Source organism: Lonchura striata, chromosome 8 (assembly GCF_046129695.1).
Source record: "Lonchura striata isolate bLonStr1 chromosome 8, bLonStr1.mat, whole genome shotgun sequence".
NCBI lineage: Eukaryota > Metazoa > Chordata > Aves > Passeriformes > Estrildidae > Lonchura > Lonchura striata.
The window spans coordinates 35,461,361-35,475,577 of record NC_134610.1 but is presented as its reverse complement, the minus strand read 5'-3'; the positions used below and the strand labels follow the sequence as shown (position 1 = coordinate 35,475,577).

The 14,217-nt window shown below is 44.1% G+C and overlaps 2 protein-coding genes across 3 annotated transcripts in view; both read right to left on the bottom strand.

Annotated features, from left to right (window-relative positions):
• The window catches only part of VWC2L (von Willebrand factor C domain containing 2 like), a 46,971-nt gene extending 46,314 nt beyond the window's left edge, over window positions 1–657 (bottom strand). For both annotated transcript variants that reach the window (XM_021537217.3, XM_021537218.2), the window contains exon 1: window positions 220–657. The gene's annotated coding sequence lies outside the window, so the exon portion shown is untranslated. The remainder of the gene's footprint in view (window positions 1–219) is intronic.
• Window positions 658–1,701: 1,044 nt separating this feature from the next.
• SPAG16 (sperm associated antigen 16) overlaps window positions 1,702–14,217 on the bottom strand; it is a 362,146-nt gene continuing 349,630 nt past the window's right edge. Inside the window, exon 17 of the mRNA XM_031505343.2 lies at window positions 1,702–2,037. Within this exon, the coding sequence (XP_031361203.2) occupies window positions 1,856–2,037 (182 nt within the window). The 3' untranslated portion in view covers window positions 1,702–1,855. The remainder of the gene's footprint in view (window positions 2,038–14,217) is intronic.

The window sequence follows — 14,217 nt, the reverse complement described above, 5'->3', positions numbered from 1 at the left end:
ACTCACAGGCACTCGGCTCGATCCTGGAAATCAGACAGACTGCAGACGTCTTGCACGGACACATTTCAACAAGTAAACAAATGCTGTTTGGCTCAGAATTAGTTTACAGCTTGAACTTTCTCATCATTTCTCATCCTGAGAGAGGCCAGGATCGTAGGTAAGTCTCTGAAACGTTTTCCATCCGCCTTCCCTCACCCCAAGTAAATAATTCACACCTACCTGATCAAGCTGGATGTGAAAGCTGAGAGGGGTCACAGGCCAACATGGACTGAAAGGTTAGAAACAGATTAGTGAAAGCAGTTCATCCTAATCACGTTTTCGGTGTTGACTCACGGACAATCCCTTTTCCTCCACCTCCCATCGCAAAACGGGAGCGCGGCAGCCAGCAACCACAACATGAGAACTGAGCTTTAACCCGGCGCCGACGATTCAGAGGGAGCAGGATTCAGGCGGTCCGGAGGCTGCGATGCCGCGGAGAAACCCCGGTGCCAGCAGCAGAGTCATCGCGGCGAACTTGGGCTGCATCTCCTCAGGTCTCGGGGCGGGCGGGGGAGAGAAAACAACCCATCCCTGTCCCCTCCCTGTGCCCGGCGGATCTCCTGCGGCTCCAGCTTCGCCTCGGCGGGGGAAGGGGGGGAGCGACGGCGGGTTAGGCGGGAGGCGGGCGGGGGAGGGCGGGCGCAGGAGCCCCGCGCCCGGCGGGCGGGCAGCCCCCGCGCCCCTCCGGGGACTCCCCGGCCCGGGCGCCGGCCATGCCCGCGCCGCGCAGCCCCGCGCTCCCTGCCTGCCCTTCTTAGGATTAATTCTGTTCTTACGGGGGTGGTGGGAAAAAAAAAAGAAAAAGAAAAAAAAAAAAAAAAAAGAAGAGAGACGAGCCGGGGTGGAGGGGGGGGGTAAAACCCAAAAAATAATGCAGGGGCGGGGCGCCCCCGCCCCGGCCGCTGCTCCGCCTGCCGCCAGCTGGGGCGACGGCTCTCCTCAGACCTGCCGGTCCCCTCAGATCCGCCGGCTGGAGCTCCCGTCAGCCCGGCTCCCCTCAGCTCGGCTCCCCTCAGCTCGGCTCCCTTCAGATCCACCGGCTGGAGCTCCCCTCAGCCCAGCTCCCCTCAGCCCGGCTCCCCTCAGCCCGGTTCCCTTCAGATCCACCGGCTGGAGCTCCCCTCAGCCCGGCTCCCCTCAGCCCGGCTCCCCTCAGCCCGGCTCCCCTCAGCCCGGCTCCCCTCAGCTCGGCTCCCCTCAGCCCGGCTCCCCTCAGCCCGGTTCCCTTCAGCCCAGCTCCCCTCAGCCCGGCTCCCCTCAGATCCACCGGCTAGGCTCCCTTCAGCCCAGCTCCTCTCGGTCCTGCTCCCCCTTCAAATCCACTGGCTGGGGCTGCCCTCAGCCCGGCTCCCCTCGGATCCGCGGGCTGGAGGCTCTCTCAGCCCCTCCGTGCTCTCCAGCTCCGGCTCATCGCCGCTGCCCTGGCGGTGTCCGGGGAAACATCCCCCATGGCCGCATTGTGAAACTTCGCCTCATCTTCCCACCGGCGGCTGCGCCGGGGAAGGGGCGCCCCGGCTCCTGCGGCTCGTGCTGCGCTACATTAAAAATCAATCTCCTTGCAATTCGGCTGCGCCGGCATTAGGCGTCATTGTAAAGCTGTTTCTCCAGAAACCACCTAAAGAGAGATTCTTGGTGTTGGGGAAAACACGGTAACAGCAGAAAGAGGGAGAAACAGAGGGGTTTATTTGGCTAAAATGCTAAATAACGCTCCGTTTGGGCGAACATTCCCCGAATAGTGCAAACACGAGCTATGAAGCTGCAAGCCCGCGGTGCTGTTGTCAGAGCGCTCCGGTGGAAGGCGGTGAGGCCACCTGTGTCACTGCGCCCAGGTCCAGAGGCAAACCCTGCCATCGGCGCCCGCGGACAGCAGCGAGTCCTGGCCGTGGAAGCGCACGCAGCGCACCTCCACCCCGGGGCCGCGCAGGATGGAGAGCTGGCCCACGGACAGGGACAGCACCTTCACGGAGCCCTCGCCGCTGGCCACAGCCACCAGGTCACCTGAAACAAACGCAAAGGCATCATCGGGCTTGGCAAAGGCTGCACAAGAGAGCGGCGCGAGACGTTTTGAGATGTTGGCTTTAAAGAGACTCGCGCGCACTCCTGTTTTCTGAGATAGAGTAACAGAAAATTGGACGGATCAATAACAATGAGATTGGATTTTGGAGCAATTAGGCCAGTCTGGAGACCTCATGTTCTCCTCACAAGGAGCCTGGCTACTTTGACAGAATCACAGAATCTGCTGAGCTGGAAGGGACCCACAAGGATCATGAAGTCCAACTCCTGGCCCTGCACAGGACGCTGCAAGGGTCACGCCATGTGCCCAAGAGCATTGTCCAAACCTTTTTTGAACTCTGTCAGGTCTAGTGCTGTGCTCATTCTTTGGGGAGCCTGTGCCAGTGCTCAAACACTCTCTGGAGGAAGAACCTTTCCCTAATATCCAACGTAAACCTCCACTGACATAACTTCAGGCCATTCCCTCAGGTCCTGTCACTGGTCTCCACAGGGCAGAGATTAGTGTCTGTCCCTCCACTCTCCCTCACACGAGAGTTGCAAACCCTGGTGAGTCTCCCCTCAGTCTCCTCCAGCTGAACAGACCAAGTGCCCTCAGTCACTCCTCACACAGCTTCCCCTCAAGGCCCTTCACCATCTTTGTTGCCCTTTGGATGCTCTCTGATAGCTTAATAATTTTTTGATGTTACAGTGACCAAAACTGCACACAATACTGAAGGTGGGGCTTCCCCAGTGCACACCAGACAGGACCATCACTTATATTTGGATACAATTATTCAGGGACAGATTCTGAAACACAGGCTGAGCACCAGAGAAGTAGATGCTCTCCTAAAACCTGCAGGCATTGATATCAGACCATGCTTTTGACACTGCTTTTCTTGTACTGCTTAAGACATGAGGATATGAGTTTGCAGCTAAACTTCCAGAAGACTTAGACATTTAACTGTACAGAGTGCTTGCTCCCTTATATCCTTATGGAAAAAATGATATTTAAATCCTTAGTATAGAACAGTAGAAAAAATAAAAGAAAACCTAAAAAAAGGTTCTAAAGGAGTTCTCAGTTTCCATGTGCTTTTTTGCAAATCAAATGGACTCAGTTTTCAACACTTTTAAGGAAGCAGAATGTTTATCATCTTCCTGCTTAAATAAAAGCGCAAGTAATAGCTGGTAAGTGATATGTTTGAAGTGCCTCTTACTTAGCCAGTCTCCAGACAAAGATTCTCCTTTAGAAATTAACTATAATAATCATGAGTTTCACGTACCAAAAAAAAAAAAAAAAAAAAAAAAAAAATTAAAAAAAATCAATACATTCATTTCAAAGCTGATGTGGCCCGAACAACAATGGGATCACTGTACTGTCAGTCGAGATCTTGGTCAAACACCTTTTCTATTTAGAGCAAGTTCAATACACCCTCTCAGTGATTATAGCTCTTCTTATATATCGAGATTTTCTCTCTGAAAGCAAAGTCATTGCCAGCAGAAGAATAATTAAAATTGTCACTGACCAAGTCAATCTGGCACCAAGGTCATCATTTTTTTGGGAAGATTATGAAAAACAGGAGACATTTTTCTATTTTTAGTAACTCAGGTTATTCACCAAATAGCCAATGGGAACATACTGCCCAAGAGACGTGAGCATGGAGCAGTTTATCCCGGTTTTAACACTTTGGGGCCCTGGGTGATGTACAGTTTATACAGTTTATTGTCCCTCTGTTCAAACTAGATCATAACAAGGATGCTGTCTGTTCTGCTCATGAAGATCTGATGGCTTCATTTCACCATTTATCAAAAGAAACACGTAGCCTAAAAAGCTTACAAATGCACTGAGAATATTTAACCACAACTTATGCTTAGGGTGGTCATGGATATTTGTGCAAGAAAGGGAACTAGCAAGTAGAGCTAACCATGATAAATATGCCCTATTTGCAAACCTTTATAACTACTCGACTTCTTCATCTAGAACAAAGCCTGACACAGCAAAGATCTGTAGAATGGATTAGAGTGTCCAAAGCAGCAGATGTGAATATTTATTATAAACTTTCCTCCAGCAAGTCTTTGCTGACAGAAGCATTGCATATGGATTGCACTTGCAGTGAGACTCTCCAGGCAATTGCTGGATGACTTCTGCTGGAGCCAAACAAATGCCATTTTGCCTGCAGCCCTGACACCACAACAGCTGGGCAGGGGGTTAATGTCACTTGCTTCTCAAAACCACTAATGAACCCAGTTGTTACAGAGAGGGACAGGCATGAGAGAAGGTCTGGACAGCTGCAGTCCACTTCCAGAAAGTAAGGGCAGGAGAGAATGACAACTGAGACAAAGCTTCAGCTCATTCACTCCTTAGGTTGAGCAGGGCAGGGGCAGGCCCCAACCCTGCATTTTTCTGCATGCTTTGCTAGGTAATCACATGCCTGAAGCAAAACCGTAGCACTCATCCTGTCAGTCCATACCAGTACTCTGACAGTCCTGGGAAACGACAAAACCAAGAGGAAAATAGAGAGGGTCAGTAAAAACCAGCCAGCTAGGAGGTGCAGGAATACCCTGCACTGCCTCCCTGCTAGCACTCACTGGGGAAAGGATGGAGATGCACTTGGCAGCCCTGGTGAAGAATGATCCATTTCACAGGGATTTCTCCCTGAGTTAGGATGTGTTACTATTGCTGACCGTGGCTCAGCAGCAGCAGGATGCACAGGCAGATGCACACGAGGGGGAATGCACAAAACAACATCTCATTTCCGTCACCCTTTATGTCAACACTGATCTACGGGCTCATAACAATTTGCTCATTATAATGTAAATTTACTCCCTCCTTCCTTCTGAAAGGAGATGTTTCATTTTGAGAAGAGGGAACAAATTGTGTTTTATTGCTCTTTCAGAATTTTTTTCCAATTAGGAAAGCAAACAAAAACTACTAAATAATTGTGATGCAAAGCTGTATTTTAAAGAAGGATACTCACTTGTCACTAACAAAGACACTTTGCTATAACACTGGAGGAAAGTAAAAGCCTGAAGAGAGGCTGTTCTTCATACCTTTACCCAACTGTCAGGTGGGACTGGTCTATGCAAGCTCACTGAACTGAGCAGTTAGGCTGATTTGCATTGGAATGAATAGATTCTGCTTAGAAGATGCAAAGTCTCCAAGACTGTGACCTCTAGATCTTACAGCCTCTAGATCTCCAGTTCACAAGGCTTCCAGAACCTGCTCTGGATCTGCTGGTGCACTTGGAAACATGGGGAGATAAAGTGAAGCTTTGCTCTGGCTGGCCCCATGCCAATCCTGAGCTCAGCCTTCTTCCTCAACCTGGCAGACAATGAGTGATGACAAAGCACATTGCCACCACAAAGACACCCTACAGTAGCAATCTTTGTGCTAATCACAGCTGATTTGCTGTTGCCCATTGCTAAACACAAGCACTAATTTTTCTGATGTACCCCTATTATGTCCTCAGAATAACATAAGCTCTGACCATCTGGACACTTGCTTCAAGAAGGATGCAGTGAGTTGGAAAAGGTAAAGAAAGGTAGCAAGCCAAATAAAGGTACAAACAACTGTGCAAGGAATGCTTAGGAGGGGATGACAGCTTAGCCAAGAAAAAACTCTGTGCATTGAAATGTACTTGGCTGACTGTGTTTACTCCACATGTAAACCTCAGGCTTCAGTCCTTCCTTGAGGATCCACAGAGAAATGTGGAGCCAAGGCAGACCCCAGATTACCTCCAGGGGATGGTGAAACACAGGGTTTCCATGAAAATGCTTGTCTGAATCCCACCTCACCTGGGAGCTGCGGGGTAGCCAGGATCTGGAATCTCTGGACAGTCATCTTTCTGCTTGGACCAGACTGAATTTACTCTGGGGAATCACTGCATTTTCAGCTCCCTTTTCTGCCCAGCACTGGAATTAAGTATTGCTGTAGGTTTCCAGTCCCAGTGTCCTACAGAGAAAAGCTCTGTTCTTGTCTCCAGACTGGCAATGCTCTTCGTTTTAGGCATTGATTAATTACAATGCAGCTCTGTTGTTTGGGCTGGAAATACATTTGTACTTAAAACAATAAAAATCATCCATGCCCTTCTAGAAGAACTATTCCTGCTACTGAAACTGTATCTCTACATTGTTTTGAGACCAGAGCTGAACCCTAAAATCATTTAGTACCTCAGAGACAGTAATATTTAATAATTTTTTTTTTTTTTTTTTTTTTTTTTAGGACACATGTCCCACTCTGGAAAAGGGGGTAGTTAAAATTAATTATGTTGTATGCAAATCTGTTCTTGTACATTTTCCAAATGTACATAAAGTTATAGGTTTGATAAAGACCGTAGCCATAAAGTGCCAAAAGCAGGAATCTGGCAAAAATCCCACCAAATTTATTTTAGTGTCCATACTGACCTAAACATGTGAACTTAAAAGCAAAGTTATTGCATTCAGTGAGGCTCAGTTGTGTTAGATATAAGTAAGCAACCTGCTTTTTCTCATCTGCAAGGAACTTTGCATACCTATGGAAAGGAATCTTAAGGAACCAAAGCCCCTCCTATGAAATCTATGAAATCCATCTCCTAATTTGAACTGGTGGATAAATTTAAAATAGTGCAGGCGTGTTGAAGCAATCTAATTTGTTACTGCATTTCTTCAGAAGACAGAACTAGACAAGATTAATTTGCTGGGTTGATGGTTCCAAATTACTTGGGGTAAAAGGAACAAAACCTGTACTTGTCAAAAGACAGTTTGACAATTTATATTTCATAAGAGTCTAACAGAAATCACAGCCATGATTACTGTCTTCCTGGTACAATGAATTTTGAGTGAAACCTTGCCAGGACCACACTACACACTGCTTTACAAGTCCAAACAGCTGCAAACTGTGACAGTTTTGGAGCAAACCATCACCACTCCTCACTGGTGAGCCTTTTTATATGCCCATTAAAGCATTTAAATTTTCTTTGGTCAAATTAATTTACTAATTCTGTAACATCCCATTATCAAATACTCTGAAAAGTTCTGGTTTAGCCTGCCAGTACTTCATGGTTCTGGAGCAGTCTAGCAGATTCAGTGCTAATAAAACAGTGTTGTGACAAAAGTCACAAACTCCACAGCTCCCCAGGCACATCAGGCTGAGACATTCTTCCTGATAACTGCCACTGTTTGCTCACTCCCAGTAACATTGTACATAGACTCAGCAGCTCAGGTGAAGTCTTCTGCTCAAAAATGGGGCAGAACAAGGAGAGTGAGAGATCAAAACCTCTCCTCTTTGCTCCAGCAGCTCCTCCTCTCAGAGACAACAGAGTAATCGAGGTGCAGGAATTGGGCAGTTGTTTCTAGTAAAAGTACAGCAGTTACTTTGGACTTCCTTGCAAATAATTCTGATGTGATAACTTCCCCAATTTAAAAATTACTTACACTGCCTAACTGTAAGCAAAGCATCCATCTTCAAAGACAAACCCAGCTATTTCTGGGTTTAAATTAAAAAGAAAAAAATCTTGTGTGAATTGAAGAAATTATGTTTATCATAGCTGCATACAGAAGCCTGAGACCATTCCTGATAGCAGAGATGAAATAACATATCAAAGAAAGAAAGCAAGAAAAGCTTTGATCAATAGGGAAATGGTTTTTATACACATCAGAACCAATTTAAAGAATTCTCTAGGATCAATTTAGATAGACAGAAATGCTTCTCAGCATTTATTACCTGTGGAGGGAATATTGATCCCATCCATTGATTTCTCCTGTGCATGTAGAGCAGCATCTGGTTTTGTTGTGTGGGTTTTTTTCCCAAAGGAAGATGACCCAAAGTGGAAGGTATCAAGAAACTACTTATATTTTAAGGACTTACATTAATGGTTCAAACAATGTTTTTACATAGAACTTTTAAACTTTGTTCAAGAATAGTCAGAATGTAATTTAGCTTAATTTTGGCACATGATTGTTAGTCAATGGAATATATTTTAAGATAAGTGGGTTTTTTTGAACCTTACTTACCAAAGGCTACCACTTCCTTACATTACACATTGCATCAAACATTTTCTTTCCCATTCCGTTTTTAAAAGGAATGTCTCTTCATGGTAATGTTACAAATTGTGCAGCCCTAATGGATTATATTCCCTCTAAATTTAGGTCTTTTGTCATTATTGGAGTTGCAACCATTTGCATCTTCATCAGGATCCCTCAGCCTGGAGTCTCCTAGGAATTGGGCACCTCTTAAGTGAGGTGTGAAAGGTAAAAATGTCCAGTACCTCCCTTTAGTAATTTGGATAACAGCAAATGTTCTTGCCTACCTAAAAGTAAATGGAATATTTACAAACTATGGCTGCAGTGGCTGCAGATAAAATTCTTCATTACTGTCACACTAAGCAGAATTTATTTACCAGGCCACTGATTTAAACATGTGATAGATGGTGGACAATTTTTTTGTTCTATAAACAGCTTTCAACAAATAAAACAACTATTTCTTGTACACTATATGTTTTACTTAAGAATGCACTTTTTAGACATTATTAAAAGTCCTCCATTCTCAAATGTGAGTAAAACCTCCTAAATATTCTTGTGGAAATAATGATGACCCCCTTCCTCCCTTTGTCTTCACATTCTATTTAGATCTTTCATGGAACAGGTCATAGAAGAATAATCTTGAGCAGTTTGTAATTCACTTGCAGCAATTCACTAAATATTCTCAGTAATGAAGACCAAAAGGAAAGCTGGGAAAGAGAGAAGATGTCCAAGAATCTGCTGATACAGGTGTTTAATACACTGGTACCAAAATAAAATTCTTTTGTCATTCTCTCCAGAGACTTTTTTCTTTCTCCTTTCTCAGAAGTGTTTAAATAGACATAGATTTGGCAAAGCATATTAGGGAAAATTAGCTCATCTCAGAGTGCACTTAAGCTCGTGACTCACCATATGCATGTGAAGTCATTCAACTCAGTGCAATCACATTCTCAAATGAGGCAGGATCAGGACACCACAAACAGAACCATTACTGCAACAAGGACTTACAGCACAAGGTCTCAGAGTGAGCAAACTCACTTCTTGTTTGGCTTTCAGCAGGACAGCAGTCAGGCCTCCTGAACAGAAAGGCAGCTTTTTAGGCTACGTAGGGCCATGTGGAGTAGGTGAGCTAGACCCAAGTATCATAAAAAAGAATAACAGAAAAGTCAATGCAGAGAATTTTCTCATTCAAATTATTCAGTAGAAATTTAAAAAGGTGGAAAGCGATTCCCCTGGAACACAGAAAAACCTCAAATTACCCAAGCAGTGTGTTAGCAGAAATTCAATTCACATCTTTAAAAATCTGCATGTAGAGAATTGGCCTGGCTGATAAATGAGTGTGGAGTGGGATGATGTGGCCTGATGCATTTCCCTCTAAAGAGTAAAGGCGTAGGGTAATGTTTGGCTGAGGGAAAAAGGGGACTTCTCTTAACTTTTTACTCTGTGGAACTGTGACCTAGATGAAGCAGCATTATTCCTGGAGCTTAAACAGATCTCAGAACTTGACAAATCTTTTTCAAGCAAGAAATCACCAGAAAGTTACTCAGAGCAAAGAAAGCATTTATCTGATAGAAGAAAATCCTTTATATAAAAGAACTTAATACCTTTTTATAAGGATTTCTAGACCCAGACCATTACTGTAAAGCTCCCTTTCAGCTGGACTTGAGCTTGTTTATATTACATTTTAGTTGGCCTCTTTAGTAGCATTTTGGATTTTGTAAGTAGCTTCAAAACAAAGCAAAAAGTATTAAAGCAGAAACTTTTGAAGCAGAGTCTTCAAGATGTCAAAACCTTTCTGGATGTGCTAATGAGGCATGTTGAATATATTAAAAATAATATCTTGAGAATAAAAGGAAAATACCTTCTTGTCTAGGACTGTTTTTTTTTAAATGAAAATGTCTGTCAGAGCAGAATATTTTTATGCATATAATAGAAAGGCACTTGTCTAGCTTTCAGTGTTACCTAGAATACCTGTATGTGGGCACATGTGTAGGTCTGTGTTTCCAAGGGAATCTACCTTGAGGAAAAAAATGAGGAAGGACCAAGCCATCCTGGCAAAAATCTTCAGATTGCTACCAAGTGCGGGACCTCAGGCTCACCAAGCTGTTCTGAAATCAAAAATCCCAAAAGGTGGCATTTGGTTTTTAAGTCACCACTAAAGGGGAGGTGTTGAGTGACACTGCATCCACGGGGAGCTGCAGTAACAGGTTGGCTGAGAAACTCCTGAGAAGGTGACATCAGACTGGTGCTGCTGCAGTTGTGCTTGTGCTGCTCAGGACAACAACATGACAAAAATGTCACATTTTAAGAAAGCAACAGAGGAAAAAAGAAAGATCACTACCATCTGATGCTCTTCAGAAAGGAATAAATCACCATAAAATTATCTGCAGGAGTTGCCAAGCTGAACCCCTGCTTGCAAAGAAACTTTTTATGTGATGGCAAATGCTCCAGAGCATGGTTATGGTTCACATTCAGATCTTGTTCTGAGGAATAAGCTCTTCTCTTTTGTTAAATTTATATGTTGGAAGCAGCATGCCAAATACTGTACTGCAAGTAACACTATCTCCAGAACACATTATCTGTTTCCTTAGTGTTTCAAGAGTTGCACTTATATTAACTAAAAACTCTCATTAAGAAAACTAATACTGATGGGCTAACTGAGAAAAAATTAAGTCACAGCAAAATTTCTGTTACCACAAATTGAAAATTATTCTAGTTTCTGCTACAAGTGAGGTCCCTGAATTTGGATGCACAAAACCATGCTTTCCTCTAAACTTTTTACTTGGCTGCAGCTGTATGTGTTTTAGGCATTGGTATGTCTCACTTTTAAGAATTCAGTGAAGTTGAGCTGGGTATAAAGAGATGAAAAATTCCAGGTGTGTAGAACATAACTCCGAATAATGGAAACACCAGCTTAAAAGCATTCAGAGAATAGAAAATAACTTTTGTATAAAGGCTCTGCTCCTTCTCCTTTCCCTACTTTGAGATGCCTGGAGCCTTTCAGTTAAAGCCTCCCTGATCCTCCTTCCCTTCTCAAGCGATAAGATGGATATGCTTGTGTTACAGAAGATGAGACTGGGATATGAACACTGATTTATTTTTCCCTTAGACAACATATGCATGATCCTTTCCATTAACTCAAAGGGTGTGTAATTGCTTCCTGACACAGAATGGGATTCATCTCATCTGACCTTGCCATCCCACAGTGGGTTCAGTTCATCCTGGCTCTTTCTGCACCTACCAGGGAGGAAAACTCCCTTTCCCAGGAGCTCCTCTTGCCTGCCTGGGACAGCAGGTGGCTGTGTCTGTGTGATGACTACAGAAGGACCTCCACAGCTCCTCCCCATAGAGCTCAGGCAGGGTGACACAAAGTCCCATGCAGGAGTTCCAAACAGGCACCTCAAAGACATTTTAAAAGAGAATTCTCTAACTTGCACTGCTGGCAGATGTGTAAACCAAAGCATCTGCAAATGCACCTAGGCACCTGTATCCATCCAGGGCTTTAAATACCATTGAAAGCCAGACTTCTATAGGCAATGACCTCTATTAAACCCAGGTCTTAATCATTTGGTGCAACTCCCATGCTGTGGCAACAACCATAATTTCAGTAGCATTTGATAGCAAAGCAGATCATGTGCATCGTCAACATTTTGTAACCCTATTAACTCTGAGATAATGGACTTGTCTCTGCTATATTTCTAAGCATATTAGAATGGGCTGTAATTAGCACTTCCTTTTTTTATACAAATCTCTCAGCCCTCAGAACCCGTTCTTACACCATAGCTAATAACCCTGCAGGTGATCAAAGCCTGAAATGGAGGTGGGACACAGACCTAGAAGCCAAACTTCAGTTTACTTCCAGAGTATAAGTAAGAGCCATGAAAACTGCTTCAGAGAAAAAGCACTTTTAAGGGAAGGTAATATTTAATTTGATTTGCATCAAAATACTCTGCTTAAGTGTTTTACCTCTGAATATGCTCCTTAAAGAGAGGTTCAGTGTCCTCACGAGTGCAGACCAGAGCAGCTCTGGCTAAACACAGTGGATTCCTAAAGCTTTTTGCACTCATCATTCTTTCCCAGCAAATAAACAGGAAACACTTCTGTTTTGTCCTTAAAGCTAGCTTCTTGTTATCATTATTTATTTCAAGCTTAGAGGATGATCTAATGTATGTGGATTCTGTTTTCTGTCAAGCCAAGTCCTTTGTGACACGATGCTTCTGGGACATGGAGGCTCATGTGGGGAGGGTTAAAGCCCTGCTGAGGTGGCTGGGAAAGCCAGGCTTGGCTTGTGCCTCCAGCTTAGCCTGAGGTTCCCCTCCTGAGTGTGCAGTGTCCCATCTGTTGTAGCTGTCTGGGCATCATCTTTGCTGACTGGAAAGAGATGAGTGGCATTAAGATGTGCTGTGCACATCCACACTCTCCATTCACTCCATGGCTAGCTTGACCAAATTATTTAAGTTTTAGGTTGTCAGATAGATGGGGCTCAATGCTACCCTTAATCTCAAACTTCAGCTCTCCCAACTCAAGTTGGGTTTTTCTTGCCTGTTTGTAAAACTTGCAGGAGAAAAAAAAATTGGAGATTTTAAATCTTAATCAGTGAAGCCTTCAGATGTTGCCTACACTTTCACAATGATACAAGTGGAGCAGTGTTGCAGAGTAGCTTTTATCTTTCTTCCACATTACAACTAAATAGTATTTCACCACGGTAGTAAAATTAGACAGACACACAGAAGACTCTGAAAACAAAACAAAAACCCCAAAGTAGAAAACTGGGCTTAAGAATATCTTCTCCGAGTACAAGCTCCAAGAGACTCCCTTTAACTTAAGCATGTTATTGTCAACAGAGGCATCTTTGTTCAGCTGTTCCCTTAAAAACATTCCTATTACTGTCATTCCTGGTGTTGTCATATTCACTGCCTTGACAGCACAAGCACTGTGCTGTAAAATCTCTCAGAGAGGCCAGCTGATTTCCTACCTCTTCTGACACTTGCAGGTCTTTAATATCAAGCTGTCAGAACACCTGAGAGAGAGGCGGGTGCTTGGCTGTTCAGGCTGTTACTGTGACTACCATCACACACACTTTAATCATTAGCCTTACACCACTGTGAAATCCTGACTTTTATGCCCTCGGAGTCCCATGCCAGAAAACGCTGCTGGCATAAATCTATCGTAGAGGTTAGCTGGCTCACTAACCCATGGCGTTCTGCATGTAAAATGAAGCCTTTATGTCTTTATAGTGTTTTCTTAAACTTTCTCCTGTGACCTTTTTTTTTTTTTTTCCCAGAGGGGAGCTGTAGTAGGAGTAACAATTACTCAGTGACAGGCGTAGGTGAAAGTCATCTGCTTAAAATAAACCCCTCTGTGCCAGGACCCTTTTGTCTTTGGGTGTACTCATGAAGCAGATGAGCTTGGTGGGCAGTGAGTTTTCTGTAATGCAAAACTCCTTAGATTCAATATTAAAATGAAACTGAGAGAAGCAGAACAAGAGTAAATCAGACTAGAACAGTCCCTGATTTTTAACTGTTTATGGCACTAGCTTTGCAGGGATGAGAGCATCTGTAATCCTGCTCCTGGTTGGCTGTTGTCCCCCAAGTGACAGTGAACTAAGTGTTCCTGGGCAAATAATTATCCTGGGATACTTGGATACAGAGCAAAATAAATGAGGAACTGTTAAAGAAAATTTTATAGCCTCCCAGATCAGGGTGGTGCTGAGATGTAGCTGTTTGTGCTGCTACCAGCAGTCCAGCTGATCTCATGGAGCAACACAGTGCCACAGAAGTCACATGGGGAATGGATTTAGGAAATCCCATTCCAAGAACAAAGAGTGTGGTAAGCAAAGCACATACTTCCAGGTGGTATGAGTCAGGTAAGCCACCAGGAATGATGGATGAATGTTGTGCAGTTCTAAGTGACTGTATTGATGCTCCAAGAGTTTCTGCTCACAGAGAGGAGAACAAACATTTAGGTCTTTAGTGCTTTAATTGCTAAAGAACATGTGTTGCAGGAACTTAATAACTTATTTTTTCACGAATCCACGGACACCCCACAAAAGCATTACTGGAGAATCAACAGACTTGTGGCTGAGGCAGAGGTAGGGTAAGTTTGGAGATCAGTTCCAATAAGTGCCTTGCTGCCTGACAGCACAGTTAATTTAATTTCCCTGGGCCTCAGCTCTCCATCTACAACAGAAAC